This window comes from Nilaparvata lugens, chromosome 5, assembly GCF_014356525.2.
Source record: "Nilaparvata lugens isolate BPH chromosome 5, ASM1435652v1, whole genome shotgun sequence".
Classification (NCBI taxonomy): domain Eukaryota; kingdom Metazoa; phylum Arthropoda; class Insecta; order Hemiptera; family Delphacidae; genus Nilaparvata; species Nilaparvata lugens.
In genome coordinates this window covers 55961236-55975923 of record NC_052508.1, presented here as the reverse complement: position 1 = coordinate 55975923, position 14688 = coordinate 55961236, and the positions used below count along the sequence as shown (strand labels likewise).

Genomic DNA, 14688 nt, shown 5'->3' with positions numbered 1-14688 from the left:
ATAAAGCTCAAAGCACACAGGAAGCGCATCACTCCTCCAAAACAAAAATTATATGGTTGAATATAAGCATAGAAAATAGAATACTCCAGATAAGAGCATGGAGAGATGACGTAATCTCTGATATAAGTAAGTTCGAATGAGCGCACCGGAAATGCGCCAGCCTCCGTTAATGCTAATGTTATCTTGCAAAGAGCAGAATGGTACGCTTCCTGTCTGATTTCAGATCAACTCTATTATTATATGATTTATATATTTAATTCAAGCTTGCATAGTATATGTCTGGAATAAATTGATTTATAGTAGACTTCATTATTATAATTGAAAAAGGAAGTGGTTGAACCTTGGTCTTAGTATCTAAACGGTCAAATAAGTTAAAATACATGTGCTAGCTACTATTCCCCTTCTTCGACGTGAGAATTCTTGATCAAGACAACTCTGATAAATATCAGTTATGAGTCAATTGCACACTGAAAAATCGCATCTGAAGGTTCGGAACCTACCTAAAGTAGAAGTTTATCTAATCTCTTATCATCGTTCTTCCAACAAACAAAGCCTGGAGCTTGTGCGGTATCATACTCTGAGGAAAATACAATTTTGTGAACTGCCAAGATCCTATCAGACCTTCCTTCTGTAAGATAATACCAACGGAGGTCTGTGGAAATACAGTGTTGTTGAAGTATTGTATAACATATAACATAGCCGCCTGAAAAATGGAGCCTATCTATTGCCTTAAACTTGTGTATTAGTTGAGTCATGTGGTGTGGTGTGGTTGCTGGAATCTGTCCAACCATTATCCTCATCCAAAATGTTTCTCTTTCTTTCTTCTTCTCTCTCTCAGACACTCGTATTCTCTCTCTCGCTCTATCTCTATAACCCACGCATACAATGGCTCTTTGTTTGAGTCTGCTGATATCTGCACAACAACACAATATATTTGGTTTCTTGGTGAGGAAACATCTTGCAAAAGTACTACTGAGGCTACGTTCATTCTTATTCCCGCTTCATATTGAATTTCTGTAATCTCGCTTTCGAGATACATGCGGCACGATATTAAAGTTTATTCGCAGTTTTGGCGTGACATTTCACAACAGAGGGCCCGCTACAGCTAACCACTCTGAGGTACGGTTTTTGGCAAACATATTTCAAAGTAGTACAAGTAGTACACTCAACATTTGAGCAGGATAATAATTTATGGTTAATACTCTGAACACAACATACTCTCCAAAAAATGTATGATAACCGAATCAACTGTAATTTGTTCCAAGTTTATGAGAATGTTGCACTTCCTTATCTATTTTCTTAATGTTCAAACTCTCTATGATGCATCAAAAAGTAGGGATCTTCTTTTCTTGATCTGTTCCACCACAGACAAGGCTTGTGTCTGTGGTGGTTTCATGAGCTTACAAATATAGATTTTGCATTGAACAAGAAAGATTGAAGAGTAACATAAAAAATGATTGAAAAAAATAATAGGAGATTGAGAACCTTGAATTACAGTTTATGATATGAAGGTGATGTTTTCAGGTTTAGTTGAGGTAAGTTTGATATTAGGGTAATTTTTTTTGTGATTGAGATTCAATCATAACAATGAAATTCATTAAAATTCTCGATTATATTATTTAAAATCGGATGAAAATACGACTTTTAACCAATCAAGACGTACGAATCTTGATGTACTGGAATTAATATACTGTACTCGAATCATTGAGGTACTGCTCTCTTGCGATCTCATTGAATATAAACTACTAAACTCTTGAGCTCTTCCAAAGTTACTATTTTGTCCTAAGGCTCTAGAAGCCACGCGACGATTGGTCGAATTGGTTCCCCACCTTTTATATCGCCCAATAGGAGACCAGATTGTAGTAGTAGTGGGGCGATTCCCCAGCCGAGAGACCAGATTACTTTTCGGAGGACACTTTGCTAGGAGCACTACGAGAGTGAAGATGTAGTCGATTTGTTTCACCCTTTTTGGGCAAGTTTTTAATTTCATTAGTTAATGTAGGAGTTGGTTTTATTTTTATTAAAGTTCAAATTTTCTAGTAGTGCCATGTCCTGAAAAGTTTAATTGTGTTGTTTCATCATGTAGGAATAATTGTTTCTTAAAATAACCGCTAAGGTACGTAAAATAAGGTTTATATATAATTTAGAGAATTTAATCAATTGAAACTTCCATAAGAGTATTGTATCAACAAAGCCAGTTATTGTTCAAGTTTATAATATTGATTGTGAATAGTCCTTTTGATTTTATTATTGATGGTAGATAATTATAATTTTTTCTAAACAAGTACAGAAAGTAGGGAAGAAAAGTTTCAGCTATGTTACATTTGAGTTATTGTTTCTAAAGATAATTATATTATCGTGGAGTATTGCTTAAAATCAGGAAGATAATCTTCAAATTGGAATGTAAATTTTAATATTATGTCAAGTTTGAGACTTGCTAAAGTTTTATATTTTTCTGACTGTGTTTTCTCATGGCGTTAATGCTTTTAAGTGAACGCTAATTTATGAAATTATACCAGAACTTTTGAATTATTTGTGAAGGAAGATCCATTAATTCTTATACAACGAATCAGTAGTTTGAAGGTAGAAATCTATATGAAATGAGGATTCAAATCGAATGAGAGAATTTAAATAATCTGTAATCAATAGATAACTCCTGTTTCAGCTTTTGATGAATTGTAGGAAGAGTTAGAAATTAATGCTGTAATACTATTTACAGCGGTTAATGTGTGAGCCCAAACCAACTTCATGTACCACCCCTTTGGTTCCGCAACTTTGTAACACCGCTTCAAGACAGGTGACAGGTCTAGGGACGTAAGATGCCACCGTCAAGCCAAATTCAACCGGTAAAAGTTCACCGCCAAAAACAAGGAACCGTAACCCCGACGATAAAGCAACGTACAGACCAACGAGAGTGCAGTGTAGTGAAACAAAAGGTTCATTCAAGAATGTCAATCAAAAGTGGGGATTCGAAATTCATGAAATGGGTTATATGGGTTATTATCGATGAAATTTGGCTTCAACGGTTTTTTTTCTTACTTGAGTTCTTGCATTTAAATTAGATTGTTATTTTATGACGGATATTGTTTGGTTTTGTGACGTATTGCTATCTAAACGAGGGATAGTAATGCGTCTCCAAATCAGATGAAGAATGTCAACAAAGTAACATGAAATTGTTGTTCCCATTGTCCGATTTTAGTTGCCAATGTATATTCAAGTTGCTTGTATTTTTCAATTATTTCAAAGTGTAGCGTTAGTTTATAACCGAAATCTATTAAATCAGGCATGGCAAGATTAATATGAAGTTTTCTTGACTCAAGCCCGTTCACCTGCATTAATTAAGATAGACTCAGGTATTTTCTAGATGTGTCGGCCTATTTCCAAATTCTAAATTTTATTCCAAATAATTATTTTTTATTATCTTTTAAAAGGCCAGGCACAAATCAAATAACTCAGAAGTGCAGTTGAACCTAATAGATAGGTAAAATCACTGAACAACTTGCTGCACAAGAATTTTCCAAGGAAGTAGAGTGTCGAGTATGGAAGCATAGTTCAAAGAACTTGGAGTTGCAGGAGAAGCTTATAGATGAGTAAAAACGTTGACCAAAGCTTTCCTAAAAAAAATGGAGTGTGGAGATATAATTCAAAGATCTTGGGAGTTGTAGGAGAAACTAATGGATAGGTGAAAACGTTGACCGACTTCCTGTATAAAAACTTGCATAGAAAATGGAGTGTGGAAGTATAATTTGAAGTAGTACATTCAGCCGGTGGAGGGGGATGGTGTCAGGTTGTAAGAGGGGGGGGGAGACCACACAGCCGCCATTCATTGAGTATTCATGAGCAATATCTGGCTGGCCGTGTTGCTTCTTCCTGCCGTGTCTAGACGCCAGATCCCCGGATTATTATATGCGGCAACGGACAACCACCTTCAACCTACCACCTTCGACCCTCAACTTCCTCCCTAAATTATTTTCAACAGCTGTATTGAAATTTTAACGACTGCCCTGCACTATCGTTGGGCGTCAAACAAGAACTAGAGAGAGTCAGGGGGCACGTTTTACTTCGAGCAATTCATAAACACTTTTTATCAATGTATACTCATTCTCCAGTCTGTTGGTAGCTCATATTCTCATAATTATAATTACATTTTTCACAACAATATATTATTTTCATGAGTACATTCAGAAACATTTCGAAAACGATCTTCTCTTAGGTAAAGTAATAATATATTATTCACAGGACAGAAGAGCTAACTTAAGGTAAACGATTCCACCAAGATTATTGATGTTTTATTCAATCAACCTGATATATTTTGTACATTAGAATACCTCGCAAAAGAAAGAGTATGTTCTGGATTTATTATGTCCCGAAAATGAGATTTTCTTTTAAATTATTTTCATTTATTATTGTGATTATCATCACTGATTTTTTATGATTACAGATTTTTTACGCTGAATTTCGAAAAAAAACTCCAACACCTTGTAGGATGGCAAGCTAGTCTAAATGAACATGATCTCGGTAGAGTATCCTCCAAGTGGACACAATTTTAGATTGATATAATATTATAGTGTATTGGAAAATTTGTCCAACCTTCTAGTTTTTAATCTTTTTTCCTTTTTTGCAAAACAGCATTGATTGGTTTTCTTGTAACGACAAAGAAAAGATTTTTGTCGCAACATAATGATTGGAACTAATTTGAGTCAATAATCTGAAATATCTATTCCATAGGATTCTATATTCGCCGATACCATAGATAGTATTCCTTGTTATATTGTCAACAAAACAATCAATTTCCAATTCAGAAAATCTTGGCGGTTCCAAAGTTTAGTTGATTGCGAATTAATCTAATATTCCTTACAGGGTTCTCTGTATTTTTAATTACAGTAATTGAATCAACATTTCAAAATCAGAAATTATTATACAATCACCAGTAAGCTACCAACCAAATTTGATGTGTATATAATTTTAAGATGACTAGAATTTCATTTACAATGTAATTTTCCATTCTAAAAATATTAGCATAGTTCAATTTCATCATTAATCCATCTATTCCCACTAACATTTTTCATTCTCCTTCCCTTTCACAACCCCATCATATAACCTAAAATTGTATTTCCTGTTCCTTCAACAATAACAAACACATAAGTTCAGCTGGAGATGTGGTAGGTGTTACCATGAAACCTGGTTCTGTTTGAAGAATTTATTTTCGAATAAAATAAAGTGGTATTGACAACATGAACGTCTCATTCTCCCAATTAGAGTATGATAACTTCGATTTAAAAAATCTGATGTGGTACACTCACACAACTTTCCTTGCCGTTATGAAAGTTGATCACCTGACGCTAGTGTTCCCGCGCATCTCAAGTCTACTAATCAAAGATTCGTGCCAGCTGTTGACAGGGCAATAATGCTGGAGACACACGAGGTCTGCTATCTTTTCATGGTGAATCAAGATATTTATCTCGGGCCATTCCGTTAATTGGGAGATGAGATATCGTGTACACAGACGCACATACACACACACACACACACACACACACACACACACACACACACACACACACACACACACACACACACACATACAGACCAATACCCAAAAACCACTTTTTTTGGACTCAGGGGACCTTGAAACGTATAGAAATTTGGGTACCTTAATTTTTTTCGGAATGCAATACTTTCCTTACCTATGGTAATAGGGCAAGGAAAGTAAAAATTTTAAGTAGCTAGGTATGGGAGATTTCTGAAATGAAGAGTAGTATTCGGGAGAAGAAATGAGTTCTTCGAAGTTGATTTTATTAGCCAGCGACCCGCACGTAATGTTTGGTTTGGCATTGATCTGTACGTGAATTGGAAATGGGGTGATATTATATGTTGTTGGTGCACCAGCAATTCGACGAACGATGTTTGCAGACTGGAGGAGCACTTGAGGAGCCCTCGTCGTCACAAATACGTTGTGCTAAGTCTACAGAGCCCGGCAGCCTGTAATCACGTATAACAAAAGGTCCCTTGGAAATTGCGTGAATTGTGAGCTGTCAGAGAAAGGACTCTAAGCTCGTTACGGGATGGGCGACTCCAACCTGGCTTGCAGCTTTCGGCTTCGATCAATACTACACTTGTGTCGCTTTCCAATACATTGTTATCCTTTTGAACTTGATCTGCGACAATTCACTAGGGTTTTCCACACACTAAATCTGGGCTCTTTAACCTGCAATCATGGTGTGACTCAACAATTTCTTACAAGTTTGATTGAAACGTGATTATAGGTTTTGAGAGTAGACTGTCATCATGTTTTGCAAATAATAATAAGGAAGAAAAATCCAGTAAAATTCTCAAGAGTTTTTGGAACTATTATTGACCTCTCTCAAGAAATCAGAATTTTGACTCCATTCACCCTATGATCCATTATAACCTGCAATCTTGATGGGAGTCCACAATTTCTTACAAGTTTGAATGAAAAGGATTGTAGGTTTTGGTAGTAGACTGTCATCATCTATTGCAAATAATAATAAGGAAGAAAAATCCTGTAAAATTCTCAAGATTTCTTGTAACTATTATTGGCCTCTCTCAATAAATAAGAATTTTGACTCCATTCACCCTATGATGGCAATGAAAATTAATCATTTCGAACAAACTCTCTAACTTGTAACTATGATGAGGCTCCATAATTTCATACAAGTTTGATCGTAGAATGATCTTAGATTTTGATAGTAGGCTGTATGGTAAGAATTTTATTACAAATCCTTAAAGATTCTCTAGAATTTAAATCCAATTGATCATATGATGGATAGAGAGAATGAAAAATCTTGAACATATTCTCTCTAACCAGAAATCATAATGAGGCTTCATAATTTCATACAAGTTTGATCCAGGATTGATCTTGGATTTTGATAGTACGCTGCCATACATAATTTACGGAGAATATGAAAAAAATCCCGATTCTCAATAATTTCAATCTCATTCATCCTATGATGAGAAATAAGAATGAACAATCTTGATCATAGCATATGTCTTTTAAAAATTTCTTCCTTGTTCGTTGGAATGACTTGTAGAAAGTGCTTCATTATTCTGGGAAAGCTCATTTATCCGGAGGATTTTGGGAGCTATACTAAATTTTTCTCCCCTCCACTTTTCAAGTGTTCCTCCAAGAAATCTAAAAAAGACGGGAAATTGTAGGACTACTCAAAGATTCTGTAAGATTTTCAACTACATTCATCCCATGATAAATAATAGATATGAGACATCTTCAAGATGCTGAAAAATAGATTTTTCAGATCAATAGACTACTTTAGTATAGAAATGAAGTGATAATAAGAATAGAGTGGGAAAACTGATTTTAGAAGTTTAAATCATGCTCCTTAAATAATCACTCCCACACAATACTTCTTCAAGACTCCTCCGTTGATAATAATTTATAGAATCTAATATCAAAATGACACGAATATTCTCTATATTTGTCAGAAGAAAAGAATTGGACAGATGACTTATCAATTTTCATGCAAATGAGGCAACATTTAAGATACTTTAAGTTCCAATTTGTTCACGACTGAAACATGAAAATGATCAAGAGAGAATATGAAGTATTTGAGATGCGAATTTAAGTTCCAATATGTTCACGACTGAAACATGAAAATGATCAAGAGAGAATATGAAGTATTTGAGATACGAATATAAGTTCCAATATGTTCACGAATGGAACATGAAAATGATCAAGAGAGTAATAATATGAAGTACATCCTACGTCGAAGCAGGAAATGGAATAATAATTATTATCGTTAAGCTTATAGTCCTTGCCTCATAGCTACGACTATAATATCATGTACGATTGTCATTGCTGTGTTCAGGGAGCTAGAATGACAGCTTTGACCTACCTGAAGCTGTTTCAAACACAATATTATTCAGAACAATGTTTAGTTCTCATTACAGAGCTGTGTTTACCAGTGTTAAGGGTAGCTATTGAGTGGTAGGGCACCTTGCTTTCGGTTCTAGAGCATTGAGCTGCAGGAAGTACGATTGGCTATTCAGTGTGGCGGACAAAGCAATGCCAACACGTCATAAATGGTAACGGTTAGCTCTAGATAACGGTCATATTCTCCTACATGAATGTAGACCTCAAACGGATGTCTGAAATATTTGGTCTATACCAACTTCTTCGATGACAGCTACTCTCATTCATCTGGAAATTGAAAAAACAGAGTAGCCATTTATCATTTAAAAAGATTGCTTTTCCTCAACCCTTTGAAATACTTTCTCATGAGTAATCCAATCAATCCATTTCAACTTAAGCATCCGTCTCCAACACCATACTTCACAGAAATTCAGTGTTCTTTCTTCTGCCTTACCAATATTCCAAGTTTTTTAAGTAGTTTTTTCTGCCCAAACAAGTTTTTGTAACGTTTGGAATTATTTTCCTTATAAATTGATTTTTTGTAATGTTCTTTAGGGTATGATTGTGATTTTTTTTAGTTATTGTTTCAGTAACTATGGTGATTTTATGCTCTGTATATATTGTAAAAATGGAGAATGATCTGATTTGATTTCTGAGCCATAGAGTGCAATACCCCAAATGCAGTAAGTGGATATTAGTTATAAAAGATGTGTTACATACAACGATTTTCGAGTTACTCATCTTTTTATAATAAGAGAGAGTAGGGTTGTGTTTGTTCACATCAAAACATGTCAACTTGTGGATTGCATACGGAAAAAACGGGAATGATATACATCTCCAAATTTTGCACATAGATTCTAAGAATATCAATCTCGTGCACCTCGAAGCCAAAATTTCAATTTTCCTTTTAGATTTTTCTGAATTGATGTTTGAATTTCATTCATAAGACATGATATTCAATACGGCATACATAAAATTGATTATAATAGAGAAGTACATACCACATGGTTTATATAGAACTATAATCTAGAGAGACAATGGCCATTATGAATAAAACCAGAGCAAATGCTCATGAGCAAGAGCATGGAGCATAAGGTTTTGCTCATGATCAAAAGGTAGAAGCAAAAGCATTTGCTCATTTTTATATGAATAAGCTTTACCTTATACTCTTACCTCATGCTCCTGAACTCTGGAGCAAATGCTCACGTATTTTAAAGATTTTTCATCAGCTTATTCGCTTTTGTAGCCTTAATTTGTTTTTATAGCTCACGGAAGCGCTAAATATGCAAGTAGGCTGCACCGCTTGTGTTTGCGTAGTCTGCTCTTTTTTCTATTTATGAATAGAGTTTTAGGTTAGCCGAGTTTAGAATTTTGAAATAATAGCGTGAAAAATGTCATCTCTATAATAATCTTCAGCATATTCTTGTAATATTATCAATAGCCTTCTTATAATCGTTTACACTCTCATCTCCTTAAATGACTATTTCCTATTTTGTGATGGCTATCTTTATAACAAGTACCTATATTTTGTATTTATTATTTTGTGGGGATAATGGTAATATATATCATGGTTGAATCTAAAAAGAGTTTTATAGTTCTCAACTATTGGTTGTGATTGTATCTGGTATAGTTTCCTCTTCCTAATACGAATTAGTTGAGCCATTTTACTATGAGCAAAAGGTGATAAGCTGTTCTAGACTAGACTCACCTTTTTTGAATCATTTGCTTCAAAAGTTGAGCAAATGCTCTAGTTTATTCATAAAATTTTAAGCTAAAGCTTTTACTTTTGAGCAAATGCTCAAACTATTTTTCTGATGAGCATGAGCAAAAGGTTTTGCTCACGTTTATTCATAGAAAATGAAGCAAATGCTCCTTATTTCAGAAGTATAAGCAAATGCTCAACTTTATTCATATGGCCCAATCTCTCCGAAACAGATGGTTAAAATGGTAAAGTTTTCAGTTTTAAAATAGACCCTTGCGGAGCACGGGTTACCTGATAGTTCTTCATAAACTCTAAAAACTATCAACATTATAGATTACAGATTTTTAAAGAAGCTCTTTTGTTTTTGCCTCGTCTATACTGAATAATTTGATCAATGATCGGAAGAGCTTTGACTTTTTTCTAAAATTAACAATCAACTTGAACATTGAAAGCCGAATGGCTGGAGTGTGCTTTAAAGCTCGTTCACCGCTTTCGGCCAACTGAATCCTTTTGAATAGTTGATGCTATTGGATCGAAGTTGACCTATTCAAAGAGACGACAACAAGGCATCAACGCTTATCGAATGTCCACAGCTCTGCGTGAGTAAACGTTCGTTCCTGATCTAGAACCGAAATCGCAATGCGACACAATATACGCTGTACTATGGTGGACTGGTGAGCTCCAGCTTATATAGAATCGAGCGAAAGCAAAACAGGATTAAGCTGGAGCTGCAGCACAATCTTCTAGCATGAGCGCCCATAATAAATTCTTATCAATTTATGCTGATTGATTTTACATTATTTGGCAAATATGTTTTGCGAATAAATATATATGAATATATAATGTAAAATCAATCCACATAAATTGATAAGAATAATTATCGATAATTGACTAAACATAACTGATTGATGATGAAAGAAGAGTCTTATAATTCTCGTATTTTTTTCTAAATTTTTCATAGTTCCAGATTTTCTGGGTTTGAATGGGTGATTCTGATGTTTCATTTGTCTTTTTGGCTTTCTAAAATCAAAAGAGTCTTTTCAAAATAAAATTTATGTGAAAATCAAGATTAACTAGTTCTCCATCATAGAAGATTCTGATTATATGACGGTGAAGTGGAACTTCCTACTGGACTCCCCACAATCAAAGCCATACGCTAATAATAATAATAATATTCTCATCGAATACCATTACGTCAATCACTACCATGGAATTTGAACTTGAATTTGACAAGCTGTGTCCCCAATGTTTCTAGAATGAATTATAAATCTCAAATGATTGATACCCTTGAGGTACGAAAAGACCGAAAGGTCGATATGTAGCTTTCAGGTCCGCCGCAAAGTAGACCCACGCTAATCCACGGAAAGCAATCCACGCCGTGGCATCTTTTGTAAACCATTGCTGAGCTTCTCCGACCAACGCTAATCCACGAAAAGCAACCCACGCCGTGCAATGTTTTGTAAACCATTGCTAGGCTTCTCTAGACATCTGTGTAATATATGCAATGAATAATCCAATTGTCAGCTGATTGATTATGGATAGTTCTATAGCAATGGTTTACAAATCATCCCAAGGCGTGGGTTGCTTTTCATGAATTAGCGTGGGTCTACTTTGCGGCGGGTCTAGGTCGCGCTCTCTAACCACCTTCATGAAATCATGAAACATGAACACATTGTAAAGCGTGGGAGTAAACAGTACGGTTAAGTCTTGATTTCGGTCCAGCTCGATGATATTCAGATGTCTTTATCATCCTCAACAGCTGATTAGTTGCATCGATCAAAACTGAAAGCTGAACCGTGACCTGTCTGTACTATTTGTAACTTATGACTCCTCATCTCATATTCATTAATTTGGAAATAAATTGGAAGTTGCATTTGTTCAAATTAATCCCATTTATTGGGATTTTCGTTTAATAATAATTATTCATATTCATTTGATACGTTCTGGGAAAACATATACTCGTATATCAGAGCATTTTGTTGAGAAAAACTTTACATTCTTGTTAATTGCAGGCCTAAACTCACGGATACAAGCACAGTTAGTGTGAAAATGGGATTCTAAAACATTCCAACAACCTTTACAAGGGAAAAGCCAAGAAAGGCTCAAAACATGCTTTATTGGAGATGCAATGAGCAAATGAAGCTAAATGCACCTGTGTGGGTTGTTCCCGCGAAGGTTCACAGTGGTTGGGGTCACTGTTTCATCCATTACATACGATTAATTATGATTGTGGAGCAGTGATCCTTTGCAAGCGTGGTGGAGGATGCTGAGAAATTAATGTGTGATCAACGAGGTAACAAGGTATGAGGAAATATGTGCTTCTTTTTCTTGTTTCTTCGCCTCTTCCGGGTAGTTGGAGGCAACAAAGGATCCCGGAGGAAATTACATAAAGTAAGGAGCCTAGCTAGCGTAGCGTGGCAAACAGCGGGGTATGGCGTGTAAAGAAGCTTGAAATGAGGGGTCAGATCTTTTCTTCCTCCTCCAACAACATTCTCTCTTATTCTCTTCATATCCTTTATTAGCTTTACACGAGAGGCGCCAAAAGAAGGGGTGATAGTGCAAGATACATTGCTGGGGTTTAACACCATTAATTACGCAGACTGAACATTCCACAAACTTCGGAAAGAGATTTAACCCCGCTCCCACCAGCAAAATTTCTCCAGTATTAATTGCCTTGTATCACAGAGGGTGGGCATGACTCTCGCTCTCTCTCTCTCTCTCTCTCTGTCTCGCCTTACTCCGCATTTTGTCGCATTAGAATAAAAGTTCAAGAAATGCCGAGAGAGGAAAAGAAGAGAATGTTGGGAGCCTGTTAGAAAGAAAACACGCGGGAAACGTCCCGTGGAGAATAGGGCAGAGGCAAGCTCTCGCAGGTGTTGGGTAGGAAAAGTTTGACGTCTGCGTCATAAATTGTGACGGAATTTTCGCGCCCACCTCGTTATTCTCTCAAGATTCATTAAATGATCTGCATGCCAGACTAGCACTGGCGCAGGTCACTCCACCCTCCCCCACTGCCGCCCTCCTCAACTCCTCTTCAGCTTAACAGCAGCTTGTTATTCCTTACTACCACCACTACCACACTCAACTTCTACTAGCTGGTAATAACGTGTGTTTTAAGAGGATGTAATTTTTTAGAATCATAAATCAGGAATTGTGTTTATTAAACTGGATATCTTGTACTCTTGAACTTTTTCCAGCTTGAGATTTTTACTGCTGAATAATTCATAATATTATAATATACATTCTACTGTGATAACTGAAGGCGTGTCAACACTGAACAAATGGTCGACATACATGTTCAGCAAACATGTTTGTTGAGGGGCTCAGGGACAAACATTTTAAAAAATTAATTCAATTTATTTATTTCCACAAAAAAAAATCATATACATATTCAATAATAGTTAAACAAAAACAAATCAAGGAAATATATTTCCTCACTTAGACTGAAGTTTGGACAATCATTGTTTGTCAAAAAAGAATACTGTTTTTCCAATGATTTTCAGTGTTTTCTGTAAAACATAAAACCTATTCTCCCCACTTACGAATATTTTGTTTGGCTACGCGTTCACACTGGCCACGGGCAAACATTGTTGTCGAAAATAATAAAATTTTCCGAAACTGTTTCAACAAACATATTTGTCGAATTTTTTCGAACATTCGTTCAGTGTTGACACGGCTTAAGGGGAATAGAGTATGATGAGATGTTATTTAAAGTTTATTATTGTGTGCCAATAAAAATGTATTCTTGAAAAGTGAATCTGACAGGCTTAAAAATTATCAATCATTCAACAACCAATATTTATAATAAGGATAATAATGTAGTAATACTGACCCATCAATGAGCGGGACTTCGCTGAGAAGTACAGCGACGGCATCCAGCCTCTGTTCGAGCGAGTCCAGGTGCCTGGGGTGCGGCGGGGGCGGCTCGTGCTGCCAGGGGGGCCACAGCATCAGCAACGCCACCACGCACACTAGCACGCACAACATGCACACGCACCATGGCCGCACCGTCACCTCGAACAGCGCTGCAACGCACCCACACGTGTCACATACAAACACATCATATGTACACTCTATTGAATACAGGAAACAATTTCAACCAAACAGCAAGAATAGCAGAATGTCACATCAGATTGGAATGAATATGTGACTTACAGTAAATTGAGTTCATGGAATTGTATGAACCAAAAAGCAAGAGAAACTAAGAGATGTCAACCGAAGAGTAATAATAGCAGAAGAGATGTCACATCAGAGTGGAATGAATATAGGACTTACAGTAAATTGAGAAAATGGAATTGTATTAACCAAAAATCAAGTAAAACTAAGAGATGTTACACAGAAAAAATAATTTACAGTGAATTAGATTGTATGAACAAAAGATTAAGAGCAAGATGAGAGGTGACACATTAAATTGGAATGTAACTTAAAGGAAATTGAATAGCTTACATGGAATTGTATGAACCAAAGAGCAAGGAGTAAAAGTACAAACCACTAATATGAACAGTACAATGAATACCAGGAAAGTTTAGAACCAAGAAGCACAACATACAAAATAGCTTCAAACTTTCATTGCCATTATACGAGTATGGTCTAAGAAGCAACGAGTACAACAGAGATGTCACGTCGAAACGAATGATTTGAACATTATAATCTACAATAGATGCCTGGAAAGATAGAAGCAAAAAATAATATGAATATTGGATACCTTGGAAGTTAAGATCCAAGAAGCGGAACATAATGTTTTCAATAATCATTGCTAATATATGAATCAAAGAGCAACAAGTACGAGAGCTATTCTCACATAGAAACAATTAAAATGAATAGTGCATTGGGAGCCTGGGAGGCTAAGAACCAAGAAGCTGAACATACAAATTATTTTTCAATAATCTTCGCTATTCCAGGATAATTTATTACTACAATGTTTATTAAGAATATCAAGTTATTTTGAGTAATTAGAAATCAGAAAAACACAACCCCACTCACTATCACGACAGCAAAATAATTTGTATTTGATAACTGATTGTTCTCAAACCTTGTGTGGGTTCCAAGACAGAAGTTTAAAGATTTATTGAAGCATTTTCTCATGAATATCTGTTGA

The 14688-nt window shown here is 35.7% G+C and overlaps 1 protein-coding gene across 6 annotated transcripts in view; it reads right to left on the bottom strand.

Annotated features, from left to right (window-relative positions):
- The window catches only part of LOC111045928 (dipeptidase 1), a 173388-nt gene that overhangs the window by 32007 nt on the left and 126693 nt on the right, over nucleotides 1-14688 (bottom strand). For all 6 annotated transcript variants that reach the window (XM_039428816.1, XM_039428817.1, XM_039428815.1 and 3 more), the window contains one exon: nucleotides 13423-13615. In XM_039428816.1, the coding sequence (XP_039284750.1) occupies nucleotides 13423-13615 (193 nt within the window). The remainder of the gene's footprint in view (nucleotides 1-13422; nucleotides 13616-14688) is intronic.